The 23,341-nt window shown below is 45.8% G+C and overlaps 1 protein-coding gene across 2 annotated transcripts in view; it reads right to left on the reverse strand.

The window, feature by feature from the left end:
• Positions 1-23,107, reverse strand: part of wnt5b (wingless-type MMTV integration site family, member 5b) — a 186,235-nt gene extending 163,128 nt beyond the window's left edge. For both annotated transcript variants that reach the window (XM_038780022.1, XM_038780021.1), the window contains exon 1: positions 21,849-23,107. In XM_038780022.1, the coding sequence (XP_038635950.1) occupies positions 21,849-21,854 (6 nt within the window). In that variant the 5' untranslated portion in view covers positions 21,855-23,107. The remainder of the gene's footprint in view (positions 1-21,848) is intronic.
• Positions 23,108-23,341: the final 234 nt, after the last annotated feature.

Consider the following 23,341-nt stretch of genomic DNA (forward strand, 5'->3'; position numbering starts at 1 on the left):
ACCAGTCCAGAGGGTGTTCCCAGCCCTTCTACCAAGCCCTCCTCCACCATGGGGAACTCCAACCCATTCCCTCCTCCCCTGGTGGGGGGGCTCCGATTCATAAAGCCTTCTACCCTCTCGTCCTTCACCCTTCCAATCTCCCTCACCGCCTCCTGCTTCCTAAACTGGTGGGCCATCATCCTACTAGCCTTCTCCCCCGTACCCATACACTGCCCCTCTGCAACTGCCCTACTGCCTTCCCTGTGGACACCAGCCCGAACACCATCTGGAGTTTCTGCCTCTCCTTCAACAACCCTGCCTCCGGGGCCTCCGAATACGCCCTGTCCACCCACAGAATCTCGTCCATCAGCTTTGCCATCTCTGCACTCTCCTCCTTCTCCCTAAGTGCCGGGATCGATATGAACTGGCCCCTAACCACTGCCTTGAGTGTCTCCCACAGCTTGCCGGTCAAGACCTCACCAGTATGATTTAGTTCCACATATGCCTGAATGGCAGCCCTCATCTGCTCACATATCTCCTCATCCATTAGCAACCCTACGTCCAGCCTCCACTGCAGGCGTTGCCCCCCCGCCGATCCATTTGCAAGTCCACCCAATGCGGCATGTGGTCTGAAATCACGATCGCCGACTACCCCGAGTCGACCACTCCCGCCAATAACGTCTTGCCCACCATAAAAAAATCAATCCGAGAGAGTACATCCTGTACACATGGGAGAAGTACGAGAACTCCTTCACCGTCGGCCTCCCAAACCTCCATGGGTCCACCCCGCCCATGCGCTCCATGAACCCCTTCGCCACCGCCAATACCCTCCCCGACCTCGGTCTCAACCTGTCCAATCCTGGTTCAATGACCGTGTTAAAATCCCCCCCACCCCCATAATCAACCAGTGCGGGTCCAGGTCCGTGATCTTGCTCAGCATCCACGTCATAAACTCCACATCGTCTCAATTTGAGATATAAACATGTACCAGGACCACTGGCATCTCCTCCAGCTTCCCAATCACCATCACAAACCTTCCCCCCCCAAATCTGCTACTATATTTCCCACCTCAATGCCACATGTTTATTTACCAGCACTTAATCCTGAATGGAAGACTTGCCCTACCGACCTTTCCTTCGCCTTGTCTGATCCCCGATCTTCAGGTGTGTATCTTGTAAAAAGGCCACATCTGCCTTCAAGCTCCTCAGGTGCATGTAAACACGTGACCGTTTGACTGGCCCATTCAGCCCCCTCACGTTCCATTAGACCAGCCTGGTCGGAGGGCACCCCACCCTCCCTCCCCTGCAGATCAACCATACCCCTTCTTAGGCCAGCTCCAGGCCCATGCCACGCGACCCTCCAGGCCCACCCTCGGATGCCCACTGTCACCACTCCCTCCCATGCTACGCCACAGCAACAACACCTTTGTCAGCAGCCCCTCCCCCTAAACAGAACAATGACCCCACCCCCCTCTGCTACACTAATCACCTGATCACTCCCCACTGCACTTCCGTTAACTAGCCCACCCAGCTAGCCTGGCAATACCCCCCAAGGTGTCTGAGCCTCCTACCCCCTGCTGATTCCTCCCCCCCCCCTACTCGCACACCTCACTAGCAACAATGAAACAAGGAAAAAGGTGCACTCAACAAAACATCTCGAAGGAGAAAAGTCATCCAACAACCAACAAACGAGAAAGAAGATGCAAGAAGAAACAGACCGAAAAAGCACCCATCCCCTCAACCCCCTCCAGTTCAACGTCCACCTTCTGCCAGTCCATTGTCTCTTAAAAACTCCATCGCCTCCTCTGGTGTTCCAAAATAATGTTCTCGGCTATTAAAACTCACCCAGAGGCGGGCCAGTCAAACTTATCAACTTCTCCAGTATCTTGGCTACATACATGCCAGCGTCCGCTCCCTCGATGCCTTCAGGCATCCCCACGATTCTTAGATTCTGTCTCCGGGAGCGATTCTCCAGGTCCTCCAGCTTCTCCTTTAACCGTTTCTGGGTCTCTCGCCTCAGACGCACTTCAGCCACCAACAGGGTGAGCTGCTCCTTGTGCTCCCCCACCGCCTCCTCCACTTTCCGAATCGCCTGGTCCTGGGACTCCAGCCTCTGCTCCGCTCGATCAATTCCCGCTTTTAACGGTTCCACCACCTTGGCTAGGCCATCGTGGGCCTCCCTCTGTCGGCTAAACCTCTCATTTAAGAAGTCCACCAGATGCTTTGTTGACCATTGGGCAGGCAAGGCAGACCCTTTACCCTCTGCCATCTTGACCTGTGGTGCACGAAGATTCTCATGCTCCAACTGCTCCCTTCTTCTTCACCCTCTTCTGGTCTGTGGATCCATCCACCAGCCCCACCAGTGGAGTCAAACTTTCCTCCAGTCAGCCCTACACCTTTTTTCCTTAAAACATTCACCCTACAAACAGGGAAAAGGTCCAACAAACAGCCTCGAGCAGGAGCTACCAAATGTGCGACCACACAACATGGTCGCAACCGGACATCCCCGAATCAATACTTTTTAACCATTTTGTTGCTGAATATTCGATTCGGCTTTCAATATAATCACTTGTTTTCTACAATTTACATGGGCAAAGATAGTTTTTTGTATTTTAATTTGAATATTTTGAAGAATATCAGTGGCAATATTTGGAGTACAAAGAGAGTTGTTGTTTGATGTGATAAGGCTGATGTGAAAGGCTGTCATTCCATTAACATTACTTTTTGTTACCCCTGTAATCCCAGGATCAATTTCTTTGAACATTTTTAAATAGTTGATGTCTACATATCACTTTAGGACATAAGCAAAACAATTGGCACCAAAAAAGACAGCCCCAAAACAACCATACACTATATTATACAAAAACAAATTGTCTGAAGGTGGGGTTAAATTTGGGCTTGTCATAACGGCAGATATATCCAATATCTATCTTTTTTTAAAAATATTTTTACGGGATGTGGACTTCGCTGGCTGGGCCATTATTTGTTGCCCATCCCTAATTGCCCTTGAGGTTTGGCTGAGAGCCCAGAAATCCATTAGCCTGTTGAACCACCCAAGTCCTAGGGAAAACATTGCTTGATTGACATCTTGGTCTCTTTGATCTATGCTGTCAATTGCACAATGTTTATTGCAAGATAAAGAGGTTTCAAGTGTTTGCAGTTTCTGCTATCACAAATTTAAAGGATTTGGATGATTGACATCTGCATTTGCTTGTAATAAAAAGATTTTAAAGAATGTGGCAAATTCTGAATAACGTTTTAAAAATATTTTTTACACATCCTACTGTCACAATAGCATTCAATTTTCTATACAGTGTATTGTGTTTGAATGGGCATAGCTTGAAATAGGAGTACCCTTAATAGGCCCTGGTTAGGAATCCCAGAATCAGGTCCTGGCCGCCATTTCTAAAGGTCTGTGGAGTCATCCTGACTCTGAAAACCCAGGCCAGAATTATTGAAAAAAATATAGATTGAAGTTCAAAAACTAATACTTAAACATTCACCTGTCATTTCCAATTTTAAATGTGAAGTAGGAACTTCACCTTTTTGGAGAGGCTTGTGAAGCTTGACTTGTTATTCTTCGAGCAGAGAAAAGTAAGAGGAGATTTGATGTAAGTGTTCAACATCATGAAGGGTTTTGATACAGAAAATAATGAGACTGTTTCCAGTTGTAGAAGGGTCAGTAACCTGATGATACAGTGATGGGGAGGAAAGAAAAGGGAAATAGTCCCCCATTACATTTCTCAAAGGTCTTTGATTGCAATGGATCATCTTGAAGTAGGCAGGCAAATTAGACAGTCACTTTGCACCTAGCTAGATCCTAAATTAAGTTCAATAACCAGTTTCTGCATTTTTTGATGGCATTGTTTGAAGGAACAACATTTGCTAAGACAGCTTCCTGCTCTTCAAATAGCACACTATGATTTTTAGCATCAAGCTGAACCATTGGGACAGACTGGGAGAACTCGTTTAATACCTCTGGCTAAGACATGCTATTGACAATACAGCATTGGCACTACCTGTAGTGTCAACATAAACAATGTGCTCAAGTCCTGGAATGGGGATAGAACAAATAACCTATTTACTTAAGTGACAAAGATTAAGCCAAAAAGTCAAATAGGCATCCACGAGACAATATTTTCCCTCCTGTTGAATCTACCAATTAATGCACAAGTCACACAATTGCAAATGCATGTCAGCATTGCTTCCACCCATTCAGTAAATATTCTGTCCAACACATAGTTTGTGTTTACTCTGTGACTACAAATAAAAACCTCATTAAACTCATCGCATAACTTCAATCATGAAGCGATGTGCTCAGATGACATATTTCATATAAGATCACATACAAACTGTCAGACTAGCAGACCACCAATAAAAATTAGATCTAAAAGGCATTTTGTGATGTTCACCATCTTAATTGATACTTCCAACATTCCTTGACTGGGTCATTGTTTATCCTTCATTAAATACATTTAGCTGTTTCAAATGTTTTTGAAGAGATTTTATACCTTCTTTTTAAATCACAGGAGTCAACTTTCCATAATATCCTCATTAAAAGCATTCAGAACTGAGGAAAAATTATCCTATAAACTTTTGTGTTTATGTTTGTAAAAATGAACACCACCTAAACTTTCCATCAGCAGACAGTGTAAGTGCTAATATTAATTTTAAGCAGTGCATAAAAAAGATTCAGACTCTGTCAAACATAATGGGATAATAGAACAGTTACAATAACCTCAATATTGGATTTACTTCATTTCTTCATCTAGGCATTTAGTATATTTGACAAACCTTTTCTGTCACATACTTTGGACTGGCATTTACAAAATAAATGTTCTTTGAAGATATGCTGCAGCTGACAATCTGACGATTGAACCTGTTAATTGTGACAGACAGTTGGCAGACTTCACAAAGGTGAAGAATGTCATTCAGCCCATCTTTCCATAGAAAAGTATAGTTCCCACATCACAACACCTGACCAGCTCTCCACTTATTGAAGTTAAGGTTAACTTAAAATAACGATATCAGTCATTGCAGTTTCCTGGAGTTTGCCTGAATACCTTCGGAATTTTGACATAAATTTCCCAGTTTTTCTTCCTGGACTGACTAAAGGATTATTTTTGTCTGTGTTTTTTTGCCTTTCAATGGCCATTGCTTCAGTTTGGAGATGAGATGGGGCTGGTGAAATGTGTAGGTTGCGCTATGTCAGAATGGGGCAGTTTGATGAGCAAGTTCGACTTTTTTTGTCCTTTTTCTTGTTTTTTGTATTCCAGTATTTTGGCCTCAGTATGAAATGACCATTTCGGGTGATGATCATGGATGCATCGGGAACTCCGCTACCAGCAGTGCACAGCAGAAAGTCCAGCCCCATATTTTTCATGCTGTGCTTAATTTATCAGTCCCAAAATTGACACCTGGCCATTTATTGCTACCTTCTTGCCGAGCATTCTCTATTATACTTAATATCCTATTTATTTCTATCAGGTATCCGCTTGGTCTTTTGTCCAGAGAAGGTGTCCAGCCTGTTCATACTTCCTGATAGTTGTATCCTCTAAATGCTGGTAATATTCTTGTAAATCTTTTCTGTAACTCTCCCCATGGTCGTCATATATTTGCTGAATGAAGTAAGATATTGTTGTCTCACCATTAATTTGTGTAGGTTTGTTCTCTCTATGTTTCACCTATTAATTAAAATTATTTTGGTTTCTCTTTACTTTAAATTTTACCATTTAGTCTGTATGTCTTCATTAATCTTTCTTGAAAACCTATCATAACTTAGCATTTCTCCACAGTACATTTCATCTGGCATCAATCTCTCCAATCTAACTTCTGAAATCACTTAAAATCCTTATTTTTGTAAGATCTACAAACGTTGATATTGTGCCCTTTATATCCAAATCTTATGTTTCTTTGCTTGACATGATGAGCAACATGCGTTAGTGTAGTGGGTGGTGTGTAATGGTTAGTCTGCTTGTCACCTCTTGCTCTCAGCTTTCACCGCTGGCTAACAGCTCAAATATTGTGAAAGAGAGAGGCAGGTGTGCAAGTCTCTTGCTGCCAGTATAAAGGGCTTGCTGGTGAAGAGGCTGGCTAGAGCCTCCATATGGCAACATGCGTAAAGTGGGAACTGTGCACTCCCAGGCTGAACTCCAGGGGACTCGGAGGAGGCCTGCTCCTCCCCCCACCAGACATGTGGCATGCAAGTCCATCGGCATGTGGGTGCTCACAAACTAGCCCCCCACCCCCCGCTGCTATATGTAAATAACCTCATGACTTGTAGCTGTCTTTGGAGACAAGAAAGTTAAGGGAGTAAACCCCAACAGAAAATCCAGGTTGGAATCCCACAGGTTTGTCACCTAGCACGCAGCTTTCCAGCAACTCCTGCAGCAGAGCTGGTACCTAATCTTGCTGGTTCCACCCTTTCCGTTGGACAATATTAGCAATGCCAAGGGGGTGCGAGTCACTCCTGTCACTCCTGTACTTGGGCAACTCAGGGTTTCCAAATTACTTGCCCAGGCTTCTGCCCTGTAGAGGGCACCCCAGCTTTGCGGCACAGCATGAAAATTGGTTATCAGCTCAATCAATTGGTGTGGAGTAGGAGGCCAAGCGTTACTTCTGAGGGTGGAACAGATCATCACACCCGTTGGATAGCTACTGCTTGCCCCAAACTGGGCAAACACCAGTCAGTTAAGTGCTGCCCTGCCAGGGTCTCCATGCTTCAATGGGTGCTTGGAGCCCAGATCAGCAGATCAATAATCTCTGCACCCACTTCTCAATAAAGAAGTCACCAGTTATTTGCATCACAAGTTTCAATGTAAAGACAATGTAAAGACAATATATCCTGGCTTTACTTGCTACCTTCTGCAGGTTGATAATGACAGCTGTGATTGATAAAGAACTTACAAAGCTCAATATGGACGTTGCTGTACTGTAAGAAACTAGGCTCACTCAAAGTGATCCCTTGAAGAGAAACGCTGCACGTTCTTCTGCAAAGGGAAAGCCCAAGATGCACCATGTGAGAATGACATGGGTTTCACAGTAATAAACCTGCGACTTTCAATGGCTGAACCCCTTAGCTTGTCAACGAGCATGAGCCCAGCTAATCTCATGTGCATCTATGCCCTGACACTCACCTTCACCTGTCGAGGATCAGTTCTATGAGACACTTGACACCACCATCTGCAGCATTCCCAGCACCAAGGGAATGTACCTTCCAGGAGACATCACACAATTTTTAGAATTTATTGTGCAGAAGGAGGCCATTCAGCCCATGCACTGGCTCTTGGAATGAGCACCTTACTTAAGCCCACACCTCCACCCTATCCCTCCCATCTAACCTAAGTGCAATTTAGCATGGCCAATCCACCTAACCTGCACATCTTTGGATTGTGGGAGGAAACCGGAGCACCCGGAGGAAACCCACGCAGGCACGGGGAGAATGTGCAGATTCCATACAGACAGTGACCCAAGTGGAAATTGAACTTGGGATCCTGGCGCTGTGAAGCCATAGTGCTAACCACTATGCTACCGTGCTGCCCCACTGGGTATTAGCTATACAGCTTGGGCAACATGCACAGTGCATCAAGGAGTCAGCAAGAAGAAGGAAAATGGACAGTATTTGCGGGAGCTATGCTCTTACCATTGACTTTGTGCGATGAACAACTGCTTCAAACCAAGCCATGCCACAATGAGTCCTGAAGACATTAGAGATCGTACCACTGCAAAAACTAGACCTTATCATCACCACTGTCAACTGTGTCCTCATTACTCACATATATCACAGCACTGACTATGACACTGGCCACTCCCGGGTGTGCAGCAAGGTCAGGCTTCAGCCAAGGAAACTATACTGCTCCAAGAAGACAGGTTGTTTTCAGATCAACACTTGCCATACCACTGACCAGAAAGGACCCAGGAATTCTTCAGCATCCTTGATCAGGTTCTTTCAGACCACAATGTCCAAAGCCAGGTAATCTGCACAGCACCATCTATAACTCTGCACACACTGTCTGTGGGAAAAGAACTCAGAGGAACGATGATCGGCTTGAGTTTATTGGATGAAAATAGAGTCAATTATTGCAACCAAGAGAAGTGTCTTCATGAACTAAGACAAATACCCTGTAACAAATCAGAGCTACCAGAACCAAGTCCCAGAAGGCTGCTTGGCATTGTGCCAATTAATACTGGTTCAATCGCTGCAGCAACATACAATCTGCTACTAAATCCGGGCATATATGAAGGAATTAAGAAAGTAACCAGCCCAGCAGCAAGCACATATGCTCCCTTGAAGACAACATGAGGTGATCATCACTGAACCTAGCAAGCAGATGGAAAGATGAACGGAGCATTACTTCAACCTCTACTCAATGGAGAACTTGGTCGCAGAAGAAATTCTCAGTGCAATTCTAAGCTTTCCTCTCCGGGAGCCTTTGGAGAGCGAGTCCACCACAGGCGAGCTCAGAAAGATCATTGATTGTCTTACCAGAGATAAAGACCCAGGTAATAATGGTATTCCATCTGAAATCATCAAAAGTGGAAAACCATCTCTGCTGCAGCATCTCTATGAATGCTTGTGTCTCTGCTGGAAGGCAAGATCTGTGCCTCAAGACATGCGCTTTTCAAACATAGTCACGTTTTGAAAAAGCAAGGGTGATTGCAGTGACTGTAACAATTACTGAGGAATCTCCTTATTATATATTGTGAGGAAGATCTTTGCTGACAGACCCTGGTATTACCCATCTATCCAGACGGTGTCAGTGCAGCTTCAGAGCTGGCAGATCGATAGTTGACATGATTTTCCCACCTTGGCATTAACAGAAGTGTTGTGAAGAGCACAACCCACATTGCCTTTCACAGACCTCGCCAAGGCCTTGGGCTTTGAAGCAGAAATGGTTTCTCAAACTGCTGTGGAAATTAAACTACTCTCCTGGATATAATTTTGTATTTCCCAGAGAATATGCACTGTTCCATCAGTTACAAACAAGCAACTTCAGATCCTTTTCAAGATCAACAGCAGGAGAAAGCAAGGCTGCTACATCCTGGCACCAACTTTCTTTGGCATATTATTCTCCATGCTGCTATTGTCTGCTTTCAGTGGCTCAAATGATGACAACGACCTGCATATCAGAGCTGATGGAAAACTGTTCAATTTGGTAAGACTGGGTGCCAGAACCAAAGTGTGTAAAGTCCTTGTTTGTGAGTTACTGTTTGCTAATAATGCTGTACTGGCATTCCATGCTGATGTTGCTTGCAAACACCCTGAAGATTGATTTTCCTCAGGCCTGCTAGCAGTTTGAAATGACAATCAGCGTTAGGAAAACCAGAGTAATGTGTCATGATGTGGCGATTCCCCCTACATCAACATCAGCAACCTCACTCTGGAGATTGTTGAAAGCCTCACAAACCTTGGATCAACAATTACCAGCAACCTGTTCCTTGATGTCAAAATTAGCATCAGGATTGCCAAGCTGCAGCTGTTATGTCAAAGGTGCGGAGATGAGTTGGACTAACAGCTAAGTATCTGAAAGCACAATGCTCCGAGTGTACCAGGCCTGTGCTCACAGCACCCTCCTTTCCAGTAGTAATGCCACAGGCACCTTGAAAGCAGCTGAACAGTTTGTACCTCCGCTGCTTCAGACAATATGGGCACCTCCTGGCAAGACAAGAGTGCTGAATATGGATGTACGCTAGTGGAGGGATCTCCACCTTGCTTGCCCTCTTGCATCAGAGGTGACGCCATTGGTTGGGTCATGTGCACCAAATAGGTGACAGCTGCATTCTCAAAGACATACTCTGTGGTGAACTTATAATCAGCATGAGACCAACCAAAAACACACATCAAAAGACTAATACTCACTATGACACTTAGGTATATGAATTACTAAAGACACTATTTAATCTGAAGTAACCTCTTGTTCACAAAATATACCCACATTCTTTCAACTCCCTTTCCCCAAGCAACATCCAATGTTCGCAACTCTATTAGTCAAATTCAGCTAATAGTTAACACACAATATAGCTTAGGTGACAAAGTCTAGGGAAAAAAGTCTCTTCCTGGTTCAGGAAGGCATGAAACTATGCATTTTAGAGGAGATTATGTGCAATCTGCCGTACTCTGAATGTTAGGTGGAACAGGCCTCCATAATAAGCTTTATTATTGTCACAAGTAGGCTTACATTAACACTACAATGAAGTTACTGTGAAAATCCCCTAGTCACCACACTCCGGCACCTGTTCGGGTACACTGAGGGAGAATTCAGAATGTCCAATTCACCTAACAAGCACTGCTTTCGGGACTTGTGGGAGGAAACTGGAGTGCTCGGAGGAAACCCATGAAGACTCAGGGAGAACGTGCAGACTCCGCATAGACAGTGACCCATGTTGCTATTTTTATTTATCTCGGTGAACCACAAGCCTTTCCCTTATATCGATCAAATAACCAAACAACCAGTTAGTTAGTTCAAAAGATGGTTTATTTACATACACAAGAGTTATCTCAACATGCAAACACAATATCTACCATGGGTTAAACTACATCTATCAGCTACAATAACCTATACTTAACTTCAGGGCGACCGGCACTGTGCAAATGGATAAGGCCTTTATCTGAATTTCACTTGGCTGGTTCAAAGAAAGTGGCTCTGTCTCTACTGGGCAGATCTGTCAGGTAGCGATCGTTGGTCTTGAACTTAACTGGCTGTTCCTGCTACAATTGGGTGGCACAGGCCGGATCCAAGAGAGACAGAACACATGGCTGCGCTGGGATTTTGCGCTCTTTGAGGCGGTCCTTAACCTTGGGCCCAATAGTTTGACAGGGCTCTGATCACTCTCTTTGATTTCGGCCAATAAAGGGGCGGGTGCCTTGGTAGCTGGGCGGATCCTTAGCGGTCATTAACCTTGGCAGTTGTGCTTTCTGAGTAAGGGGAGTGGCGCCGATCAGTCTGTGGCTGTACCGGTTGCTTGATTGGAGTTCTATTTTCCTGGGAAAATGGGCGATTGAAATGTAAATGAGCGGGGGGTTCGGTCAGGTCTGGTTACCTGTGTTTTAGATACACATAGACTGTGTATCTGTCTGAGTCCTGGGTTGGCCATAATTCCCATGGCCCTTTCCAGGTGGCCATCTTAGATGGCTACACCCAAGACGGGAATCGAAATGGGGACCCTGGCACTGTGAAGCAACAGTGCTAACCATTGTGCTGCCGTGCCACCATAGTTCGGATCACAGATGACTGGCCTGTCTGACTGGTTAGATGGAAAACTAGCCTGCTTCTCCATTGAAGATGCTCACAGGTATAGTGTTTAGTTTCTTTGATATTCCCCTCTGTGGATTCTGCTGTCTACCTCACTCAAATTCCTTGCCTTTAGAAGTTATCATTTGTATAGCCCCACTGATCTCTGGTAAACAGTGTTTCTTATATGGCCATTCACACCTCAATGTCTCCAGATTCCTGCTAATCCTGTTACTTGGCAAATCGCATCTCATTATTCTTCTAGATTCTGCTAGTCATGTCACTTATTATTTGATTTTCATCTCAAATTCACTGTTAATCTTGTTAACTTCCCACGTTCCTAACCCTCCACATCTGCAAAGACATCTGCAAGCAAGACCTCAGCTTGACCAGGATGAGAATGGATGCGTGGGAAGTGCTTGGTGCTGACCAAAGTACCTGGAGACAAGTGTGGAAAAAGCAGGGGACATAAAAACATGTAGATGGTGGAAAAGAGAGCCTGGCAGAAGGAAAACAAAAAACAGTCACCCTCTGGCTAGCACTATTCATCTGTGCCAACTGGATTCATCTGGCCTCAAGGGGCTCTTTAGCACAGGGCTAAATTGCTGGCTTTGAAAGCAGACCAAGGCAGACCAGCAGCACAGTTCAATTCCCGTAGTAGCCTCCCCGAACAGTCGCCGGAATGTGGCGACTAGGGGCTTTTCACAGTAACTTTATTTGAAGCCTACTTGTGACAATAAGCGGTTTTCATTTCATTTTTTTCATTTTCAACTGTGGAAGGGATTGCCACTCATGAATCAGCCTCTATGGCCATAACAGGTGATCTTCAATCCACAAGTGGTATCCTGAGATGGACAGGTGCCTTCAACTATATCCAAATTTTAGCTCAGTTCTCTTGACAAAACCTCATTCCCTTCACCATTTCCTGCTTTGGATTATTCTCTTGTGCTTTCTTGACCAGAATTAAATGCCATATTCAAATCTGTTGCCAATCTAAAAGCATCAAATCAGTCTGATTACACCAAACCTCTACTTTACTCACATGGCAATAATGCTTAGTATTCTGTTTATATTTTTGTTGCTGCTTTGTACTGATTGAACATGCTTTGATTCTTCCAGATTTTTTTCAACCTGTCCCCTACCTGTTTCAATTGAGTATTTATCCCAATGTACAATACTTCAAGTTTTCAATACACTTATTGAACTTCTTTCTGACTTGAAAGTGTAACTAGATCGGCCAGAGTTTCCTAATGGTCGTGGTGGATTTGACAATTCTTATACATTGTTTAGGATCATTTGAAAATTTGAGCAAAGTTATATTTTCTTAGTAAAATTGGGCCTTTAAATAGAATTTGGTCCAATCAAGCCCACATAAATATTCAAATTGGCGTATCTCCCAAGTTTGATATTGCTCTCCCAATTAGTTCTTACTGTATTTTCTCTTTGTGCCAATTCATAATTTCCTCTGAGGTATAACTTACATAACGACTCCCTTAAGCTTCTGAAACATTGATGTGGAAATTTATCCAAAGTCCAGATATAAATAATCAAAACTGTCAATTCTGAATGTTGCTTCTTCAAAACAGTTAAAGTTTGTCATGCAAGATCTTTGCCTTGAAAAAACTACATTTTAACCTGTCTCTGGTCACCCCAACAGAACTATTAAATGACTCTCAGGAATTCTCCTGCAATGGGCAGGCATGTTACTGGTGTTTTCTCTGGCGAACACATCACGCAGCAAACCTTCAGTAAACATACATAAAACTAATAAAAGCTGACCAATGGTTCATAGAAGAAACACTTGCACAGTCCCAAATGATAATTCAAAAATGACTTGGAATATTAGAAAGCAAAATAAGTAATTTTACTGTCAGTCAGGGGAACACATCTTTGTCATAACTTCAACCTTATTCCACTTACATCGGAGGAACAGAAAAACATGAGTATACAAAATTCTAACAGGACTAGAATAAATACACAGACACAAAAATATTTTCCAGTATGCTGTCGGGCATGCAACCTTCCCTTGGAAAGTTATAATTTTGATATTTTATTTGGTGTAATTATTTTCCACATTTTGCAGTCCACAATGGATCAGCTGACCCATTCCATCCGGTCTGTAAATCCTTCCAAAGTCCTACTGGTTACAGGTGGTTATATGAACAAAGTAATTAATTAATAATGAAATAACTAAAAATATATTTATAAATTATATTCAAAGCAGTTATAAAGATTTAATCAGGCTAATAAATGTTGGTGTTTTCTAAAAATATATAATTTTTGAATAAAAAGCACTCAATTGTGACACTGTAAGACACTCGTTTATCCTCAGAAGGTGGAAAATGGCCGCACTTGTTACGCATCCCGAGTTGCCCTGAGAAGGGGTGGGGACGTTTACTGTTATCATCCTCCTGATGATGGTGTCTCTGCAATGGCATCAGGTCTGTTCTAAATCAGAGACCACAAAGGAACAATGATACATTTTCACGTCTGGATACAATATGAGGTGATGCTGTTCCTGCAATATTTTTGCTCATTTCTTTTCATAGTGGAAGTCACAGCCTGTACTAATCCTACAGAAGGGTCTAGATGACATCCAAACTAGGGCAGATAAGTGATAGAGAACATTTACATGATATAAATTCCAGTTAATTCCCATTTGAATAAGAAATAATCCAACCGTTTCTCCCATATTCAACAGCAACATCATCATTGAGTCTCTCAGCATTGGTCCTTTGGGAATCACTACGGACCAGAAGTTTTACCACCATATTAGATCCTGGGCACTCTAGCAAGTGGCTCAGCTCCTGACAGCTCCAATCCTCTCCATCATCTACAATTCTCAGGTTAGGAGTGTGATGGAATACTTACCAGTTTCCTGCGTGAGTGCAGCTGTAATAACACTCAAGACGTTCAGCATCAGACAGGTCGGAGCATTAAAACATTTCAAATTAAACAATATAACTGCACTGGAATTATCGCTTGTTCCTGCTTCATAAACTAGGCATGAAGTACAGTTAAAATAGGATGATGTACAAAAAATGTAGGCAACATCCATTGGCTATACACGTGTTTAAAATGTTAAAACTGTTTGTTTTATTTGGGATTAATTATTTGAAGTAGCCACTATTTTTTTTAAATATTTCTATTCTCCATTTTCACATTTTCTTCAGAATTTACTCCCCACCAACAAACAGTAAACGGTAACGAATACAATGTCAATCCCCTTATCAACAACAACGATCCCAATATCCCACCACCCCCCAAATAACGGACCATCTGACAATCTAAGCATCAAATAAAACAAACCCTCCCAAGGAGGAAAAAAAGAAAAAATAATCAGGAATCGCCTATGGTCACCATTGACATATATAGTCCCCCCCCCCCCCCCCCCCCCCACACACACACACACACACAACCCTCTCCCCCCCCCAATATTCAACGCCATCCAATCCCCGGAAGAGTACCGTGAATGACACCCATGAATTGTAGACACCCCCCCACTTCCCTCCCAGACTCCTCCCCTCCACTTCCTCTTGTAAACTCTTCCCCCCAACTTTGAAGTAGCCACTATTATACAGAAAATGTTCACTTTTAATATTTCACCTCTGTTTCTAGCACTGTTCAAGAGTCCTCACTGACGTTTTGTCTGCTAAGAGCATCATTTAACTAACATAATACTGCTTGTCAAAATCAGGAATAAAGCTGGACATCTTACATGTTCATGACGTTCACATATAACAAAAACATATTCAAAAGAAAGATATATTTAAAAAAAAGATATATTCAAAAACAGCTTCTTCCCCACTGTCACCAGACTCCTAAATGGCCCTCTTATGGACTGACCTCATTAACCCTACACCCTGTATGCTTCATCCGATGCTGGTGCTTAAGTAGTTACATTGTATATATGGTGTTGCCCTATTATGTATTTTCTTTTCTTCCCTTTTCTTCCCATGTACTTAATGAGCTGTTGAGCTGCTCGCAGAAAAATACTTTTCACTGTACCTCGGTACACGTGACAATAAACAAATCCAATCCAATCCAATCCTTGGACTGAACTCGATTACTTATTCATGTTCATTAACACACATGTAGACAGACACACACAATGCTCCAATTCACTCCCATGCTTATAGGTCATTAAAACTAAATGGTCTGCATCAATGCAAACAGTGTGAAGTATAATTCAGGTGTGAAATCACCCAAAGCACACATAGGTAAAAGATATATAATCTAACACTACTTCAGCTTTATAACCCATTGTGACAAAAAGGGAAGTTTCAACATGGCACGAACTCCAAGCTTCACTTTTCAAATTCTTATAGTTAACAGAGAGCCAGCAGGACAATCTGTATTCTGAGTACATTAAACCATAATCAGCATGTGAACACTAGTGAATAAAGCTCTTCTGATACAGATATTTATCACTTAGTTTTGTACAGTGACGTACACAGAGTAAAATATCCCAATGTGATTGAAAGAGGAATAAATGCCAAAGAAAAAGAGAAAAAACAAGAGATGCAGAGGAGAATGCAGGAGAGAAGGTAAAGAAAGGAGGAAGAGAAGAGAAACTTTAATTTTAGTAGTGCTTTTCATATATTCAGGATGCCCCAAAATGCTTCACAACCAATTAAGTTATTTTTTTTTATAAATTTAGATTACCCAATTATTTTTTCCAATTAAGGGGCAATTTAGCGTGGCCAATCCACCTAATGTGCACATTTTAGGGTTGTGGGGGCGAAACCCACGCAGACACGGGGAGAACGTGCAAACTCCTCACAGACAGTGACCCAGAGCCGGGATCGAACCTGGGACCTCAGCGCCGTGAGGCGGTTGTGCTAACCACTAGGCCACCGTACTGCCCCCAATTAAGTTATTTTGAGTGATAGTAAGTATAGTTACAAAGATGGATTTGGAGCAGAACATTGTGTGGAAGCTTATAAGAACGCACAGAAAACTAACACAGCCAAGAGGCTTACAGAGGCAAATCTGAGGCTGATGAGTACAGATGGATTCATAGCTGGAGAACATTGCAGAGGTATGGAAGAGAGAGGTCAGGCAAAGATTTATAAATGAGTATTTTGTTTCAATGCTTTGGGAAACATGGAGTACAATACAAAGATGCACTCTACCATAAACTATTAGTGAAAGCTAAATTCTGGTGCATTTCCTCATACATTTGGCAACCATATGAACATTAAACATCTATCTCCAATTCTCTGGTTGTATCATGATTGTTCATTTTATGGTGAAACTAAATAGCAAAGATATGTGTTCAATTACCCCCCCCCCCCCCCCCTTCACGCCTGAATGCTTTTGAAGTTGTCAACTGGAAATTGACAACATTTGACTCTCTTTGAAGTGGTTGACGTTTATAAACATTGTGGTTAGAGCACTTTAGAGTTACTCAGCCTTGAAGGAAGATGGTTGAAGCAAGGCTGACAGCTGTTTGTGTTTGGAAGCTGTCGATCACAGTAAGGGAAATTAAAGAATGGCTTGCAGCTCAAGGATCTGAGAGGTTTAAACACAGCTGACTGATTTATCTTTCCAGGAATTGACATATGGTCCTTTCTGTGTCTGAGCCAGCTGGTGTATTGCCCAGGTGAGTGTTACAACAGTAACTTTTTTCACTGCCTCTGTCTGGACTGCTCTCCAGCTTCCAGACAGGGGTCTATTTTCTGGGGGGGGGGGGGGGGGGGGGGGGAGCTTCCTGGCAGGGGTCTTGTTTCTGGGGGGGTCTGAGGAGGCATATCTTTATTTGGGAGGTTTCTGGAGAGGGTCCCTTTATTTAGGGCATCTCTGGGGAATCCCTTTATTTACACCTTTGAGTGCAGAAATGTTTCCTCATCTCAGTCTTCAACCTCTTTTCCACTAAATTACTTTCCCAGTCCACTGAGGTCTTTCCTTTGTAATTACCTTTATTTATGTTTAATTGTTTCTGGCCCAAGTTTCTCTCACTTAAACTGAATGCTAAATTCTACCGTGTTAGGATCAATGTTTCCTGGGGAATCTTTTACTCAGTGATCAGTGCAAACTCGATGGGCCAAATGGCCTCCTTCTGCACTGTAGAAATTCTATGACAAGAAGTGCTGGCAGATTTCCCTGACCACTGGTACCAAACAGCTGTGTCCATTCTTGTACTGCCCCAACATTCAAACAAAGGCACCATTCCTAAAGGGCTCTCTGGACAATTATTAGGACCAGGAGCTTAGCCCCTTTTCCTCTCCCCAGCCTGGGAATGTAAGTAGCGGTGTCCACATCAATTTAGTATTAGCTGGGAGATTGAACCTTGAGCATTTCTGGTCTGTCTGATGGAATCTCACCCTAAAGTTCCAAATCGAGGTGTTTAAATTAATAATAATACAAAGTTAAGCCGGACTTGTGTACTGTACTTTGATGGGACAAAGACAATTGTGTAATTGAATGGGAATGTTACTGTCATGGGTTCAGGTGGTACATTGCAATGGAGTAATTGGAACATGATGTGTGTGTAAAATTGGTGATAAATTGGGATTGGGGCACTCACTCGCTCGAGATTTCTGTAAGGTCAGAAATAGATGAGACTTTGCGGTTTGACCCGCAGATTGAACAGTTGGGCGATTAATTTTTTTATGTCGATCACTGGACAATCGATATGAATTAGCATGTTGACTTGTTCTTCCAACTCAATATCGTACAGACCTCGATAGGCGTTTTAAACATTGGGAGAACCCCCCCAGTTTTTGAATCTGGCCAGGAAGGAGTTGCAGTAACAGAGTTCCGCCAGCGAGGGGCACCATTCACTACAGGTTAGCTCTGGGGTTGAGGCGCTTTTTGAAATGCGATCACGCGGACTCGGATGGTTGTGCGGATGAATGAACTCGGTGTTGCAGCTAAACAACCCGTGTTACGATTGGCTCCCAGGAATTCCCCCTTGTCCCTTTATCCTGTGTTTTGCTGCATGGAATGTGGCCCACTCGCACATTTCAAGCTTCGGTCAGCTCACCGAAATGCCTGGCAGTGTGGATTGACTGGAGTGAGTTAATGTCACAGACTGATCATTTCAATCAATGTCCTCAAGTCAGGGCCATGCTGACTCACTGCGACGGCACAGAAAATGCCTGGTGCCAAACTATTTATTTATATTTGTGCCAATCCTTTAACCCAGCTGTAATACAAACAATGCCAAAGTCCCAGAAATCAGTGATAATGTTTTCAAAGTCTGCTGACCAGAACCCCCCCCTTCCTCACTGTATAAGAAATGATGGCATCACTCGGTCGATAATAGATTCATCATTCAATCGGACTCTCTGGGTGCAGTTTACCATTGAAAATAATCTAACGGTGAATAATGAGTGAGCTCAGGCTGAACGGAATGAGTTGTTTAACAAAACCCAGTCGCCAGCAGTTTCTTTCTGACCGAGTTCTCTCTGGGATTCCCGAAACCCCAATGATGCTAAATGCCGCCCTTCAACTGGTGGTGAGCCCCAGTGCGGTTTAAAGGGTGGATTAATGGTGTGGGTTAAAGGGTGAAGTGGGGAGGTAGCGGTTTGTGCCAAGAGTGCGGAGGGAAGGGCAGCAATCTGACTGAACGCAGATCCGGTTTTAATCAACAATAATGAACAATATCATCTCCCTGACTGAAACATTGAACACACTTGCACACTTCACCTAACTTTAGTGTGGAACCACAGACGGAAATAATTTATTTTTTAAAAAAGCTGCAGAGGTTATAAAGTTCAGGCTACTCGATGGTGGCCACTGATTTAATGTTACTTTTCTAATTATCGTTGGAAGTTACTGGTGGGTCTGAGTTTAGTACCAGCCAGCACGTTACACTGGAGCATTCTGTAAACACCAATGGAGCGGCTGTTCTCACAAACCCCCCTCCCGGGTAAAGTGTTCAGAAAATGGCCCAAGCTGCCCGTTCCCGCTGTCCCCCCAGCTCGGCGGCTGTTTTGTTTAAAGTGATTTAATCAGAAGATGTGCTGGAGCCAGGCACTGAACCGGACACATTACAAGGCCGACTGACGCTGCCACTCTCAAGGGAATATGGACTGGAGAGGGAGAGTGGGGGGGGGGGGGGGGGGAGTGAGGGGGATCCCCTCCCTGGGGTGGGAAAGTGAGGGGGGTCCCCCTGGAGTGGGGGAGTGAGGGGGGTCCCCTCCCTGGGGTGGGACAGAGGGGGGTCACCTCCCTGGGGTGGGAGAGTGAGAGGGGGGGTCCCCTCCCTGGGGTGGGAGAGTGATGGGGGGGGTCCCCTCCCTGGGGTGGGGGAGTGAGGGGGTCCCCTCCCTGGGGTGGGAGAGTGAGGGGGTCCCCTCCCTGGGGTGGGACAGAGGGGGGTCCCCTCCCTGGGGTGGGAGAGTGATGGGGGGTCCCCTCCCTGGAGTGGGGGAGTGAGGGGGTCCCCTCCCTGGGGTGGGAGAGTGAGGGGGTCCCCTCCCTGGGGTGGGAGAGTGAGGGGGTCCCCTCCCTGGGGTGGGAGAGTGAGGGGGTTCCATCCCTGGAGTGGGGGAGTGAGGGGGGTCCCTCTGGTGGGGGAGTGAGGGGGTCCCATCCCTGGAGTGGGAGAGTGAGGGGGTCCCCTCCCTGGGGTGGGAGAGTGAGGGGGTCCCCTCCCTGGGGTGGGAGAGTGAGGGGGTCCCCTCCCTGGAGTGGGAGAGTGAGGGGATCCCCTCCCTGAAGTGGGAGAGTGAAGGGGTCCCCTCCCTGGAGTGGGAGAGTGAGGGGGTCCCCTCCCTGGAGTGGGGGAGTGAGGGGATCCCCTCCCTGGAGTGGGAGAGTGAGGGGGTCCCCTCCCTGGAGTGGGAGAGTGAGGGGGTCCCCTCCCTGGGGTGGGAGAGTGAGGGGGAGTCCCCTCCCTGGGGTGGGAGAGTGAGAAGGGGGGTCCCCTCCCTGGGGTGGGAGAGTGAGGGGGGGTCCCCTCCCTGGAGTGGGAGAGTGAGGGGGCTCCCTGGAGTGGGAGAGTGAGGGGGGTCTCCCTGGAGTGGGAGAGTGAGGGGGTCCCCTCCCTGGGGTGGGAGTGAGGGGGGTCCTCTCCCTGGGGTGGGGGGGGGGAGTGTTTAGGGGGGTCCCTTCCATGGGGTGGAGGAGTGAGGGGGTGGTCCCACCACGGGGTGGGTTGGGGTGCTCAACTCCCTGGGGTGGGGGGTTCCCCTTCCTGGGGTCGGGGAGTGGGGGGGGGGGGGATTCAACTCCCTGGGGTGGGGGAGTGGGGGGTTCTCCTCCCTGGGGATGACGAGTGGGGGTCCCCTCCCTGGGGATGGGTGTGGAGGGGGCTCCCATCCCTGGGATGGGGGATTGGAGTGGACCCCCTTCCTGGGGTCGGGGAGTGGGGGGTGGGGGGTTAACTCACTCAGGTGGGGGGCTCAACTTTCTGGCGTGGGTTGTGGGAGATTGCACTCCCTGGGATGGAGGCGTGGGGTGGGGCCCCCTTCCTGGGGATGGGTGGGGGGGGGGGGGGCTCCACTCCCTGGGATGGGGGAGTGGGGTGGACCCCGTTCCTGGGGATGGGCGTGTGTGTGTGTGTGGGGGGGGGGGGGGGGGGGGGCTTCCCGACACACACACAAATGGATCCATTTCACGGATCTTTCCCCTGCAGAGATCGCCCGTCACTCCCCATGTTGCAATTTAAATAGAACTTATTTAATGTTTTTATCCATTCCAAACTAACGACCACCGCCAGTCACAACTAGCCTCTCCCTTCGCCACCCAACCAAAGCCAACCATTACAGCTGGAAGGCACATGTGTGCCGATGTCAGTTTCCAAGGAGTAACTTATTGCTCCAATGGAAAACTGGTCGCTTCGTTAGTGTTTTGTCTGTCGTCAGCAACCGTAGATATTGTTGTGGAGGGGGTCGAGGATCCAACTGCCCTCAGAATGAGAGCGCACCAGTTCATCAATTAGCGACAGAGATTTCGATACATAAAACGGCCACAGGTTATGTATGAGGGGGGGGGGGGGGGGGGGGATCAATTGAAGAGGTGTGTGCATAGGTAGGATAAACAACACGGTGCATTGGGGAAACTGGTCGTAAACTCGAAGGATGAACGAAACATTTTTTAAATGTTCACGTAATGTTTGAACAAATATACAGAATACAGAAAAAGTAAATTGCCTGTAAAAGCAAGGATTCGCATGAACTGAATTCTGAGTTTAAAACGGTACACAGCTCAAATTAAACTGAAACCCACCAAAGGTGAAATTTGTTTTCCAGCGAATCCTGTTCCAAATGACAGATTGCAGGAATTATATTCCAGTCATTTTTTTTGAAAGGCGCTAACTCCGTAAAATAGCGACAGGTTCATTGGTGGGGGGGGGGGGGGGGGGGGATGACACTGGTGGAAATGCCAAAATTAAATACCATATTGGGGAAAGGTAAGATAGAGGGGGCTGAGTGATAAAGCTATCTTTCTCAAATCTGCAAACACCAACTCCAAACAAGGTAAAACAAACACTTACACAGAAGAACAATACTACACTCGCTCTGCAACATTCTGCTGTCAAAAGTAAACAACTTGTAGTAACAATGAGACGTTTTTCAACACCGCACTAACGTTGTACAGTATCACCATCCATTACAGCTCTCATTCATTTGCATTGCTCTCGCTTCATTAAAATGAACAGGCCAGAGGAGAGAGGTGAACAACTCACCTGCATTTTCAGAGCCAGGGGCACAGGGTAAATATCCAGGCTGTTGGAGTTAATCAGAATTCCTCTGCTGTGATGTTTAGAATAAAAGTCTCCGGATGAAGAAGCCAACAGAGCGAGGAGGAAGCAGTTGGTTCTCAGGATTGCAGAGCAGGAGGAGGAACGGAGCTGGCTTGTGTGAGCATGTTGCACCTGTTATTGACGCTCTTTCAGGTTTGGACCCATAACGCCACACACCAGCACACGGAGAGATCCGTGCTCTACCTCCGGCCCTGTTCCCAGTTTCCCCTCACACACAGTGGGCCAACCTCTTCCCCCCACCCACCCCCACACACACTTTTTTGTCCTACAATTCTGCTCGTTTCCGTCTGGTAACTTCTTTATCTCAGTCTTGTCCTTTTGCTGGAGTTAGCTTTAGATTTTGCAAGCTGCTGCTTTGGTTTGGTATTTGATTTTCAATATAATGGTGTGTACCCACCCTCTGGGCGCAGATTAGTTTACCTGAGGGACAACTCCTTTTCCTTCAAATCGAGTGTCACTTCATCACTTTGGGTGTATTTTGAGGTTGTCAGAGCTGGGCTCTGCTGGGACGCTGTTCAGCCATTTCACCAACGCCTGTCACAGGGTTGCTGAAAGCAAATGCTGAAACCGTGGATCTGTTTGAAAGAAATCAGACCGTGCACTAAAGTCCCTCCTGCCTTTGGTGTTCGGTTTGAGGGTTTTTTTGTGAGGGACCTTTTCCACCGTCAGCAAATAAATCAGTTCAGTCCTCGCTCCTGGAGCTCCCAGCTGCGATCAGCAGCCTCTCCTCTCCAGTTCCCACTCACTGGCTATTTTGGTCCACACTTGCACCCCTCAATTTGACAAAGTAACACATTCAGCAGTCCGAGAATTGGGTGCAAGCGCCTGCCTCTCTCAGCCCGGGGGGGGGGGGGGGGGGGGGGGGCAGGTAAATCTGTGAAATTTGCTGACAGGGTGAACGTGCAAACTCGTGCAAAAGTTTTGGAGAAACTTTTCTTGTTGCCTTTTTAAGGAGAAACTCCGCTTTATCCGGCTGGCGCGCGCTCTCTCTCTCTCTCCCCTGGATCAGTGAGCGTTCGATTCCTTTCTGCTTGATCTTGGTGCCGGAGACATTGTGCTCGCCCTCGCTGCCTCTGCACTGAAGTTCGGGGGCTGCAGCTCTCGCTGTTTAAGTTGAACAAAGGCGCTTTTTGCAAAGCGCTGCTCCCGAATCCTACTTCACACTGCTACCTGAGCCAGACACCGCGCCTGCGCACTCACCGCCGTGCGCACACGCCATTGGCAGGTTAACGCCTTAAAGCGAGACTGCCCCGGATCTCACATTTAAAGTCATTCACAACAAAACTAATCTAGTATTAGTGTCAACATTGGACTAAAACATACTAGAAGGGGCGGGGGGGGGGGGGGGGGGTAGCAGTTGTCCACTTTGTCCAGAGTTAAAACTGCACAGCAATGAGGGAAGGTTGGAGTTTCTG

The sequence above is a fragment of the Scyliorhinus canicula genome, chromosome 20, assembly GCF_902713615.1.
Source record: "Scyliorhinus canicula chromosome 20, sScyCan1.1, whole genome shotgun sequence".
Lineage (NCBI taxonomy): Eukaryota > Metazoa > Chordata > Chondrichthyes > Carcharhiniformes > Scyliorhinidae > Scyliorhinus > Scyliorhinus canicula.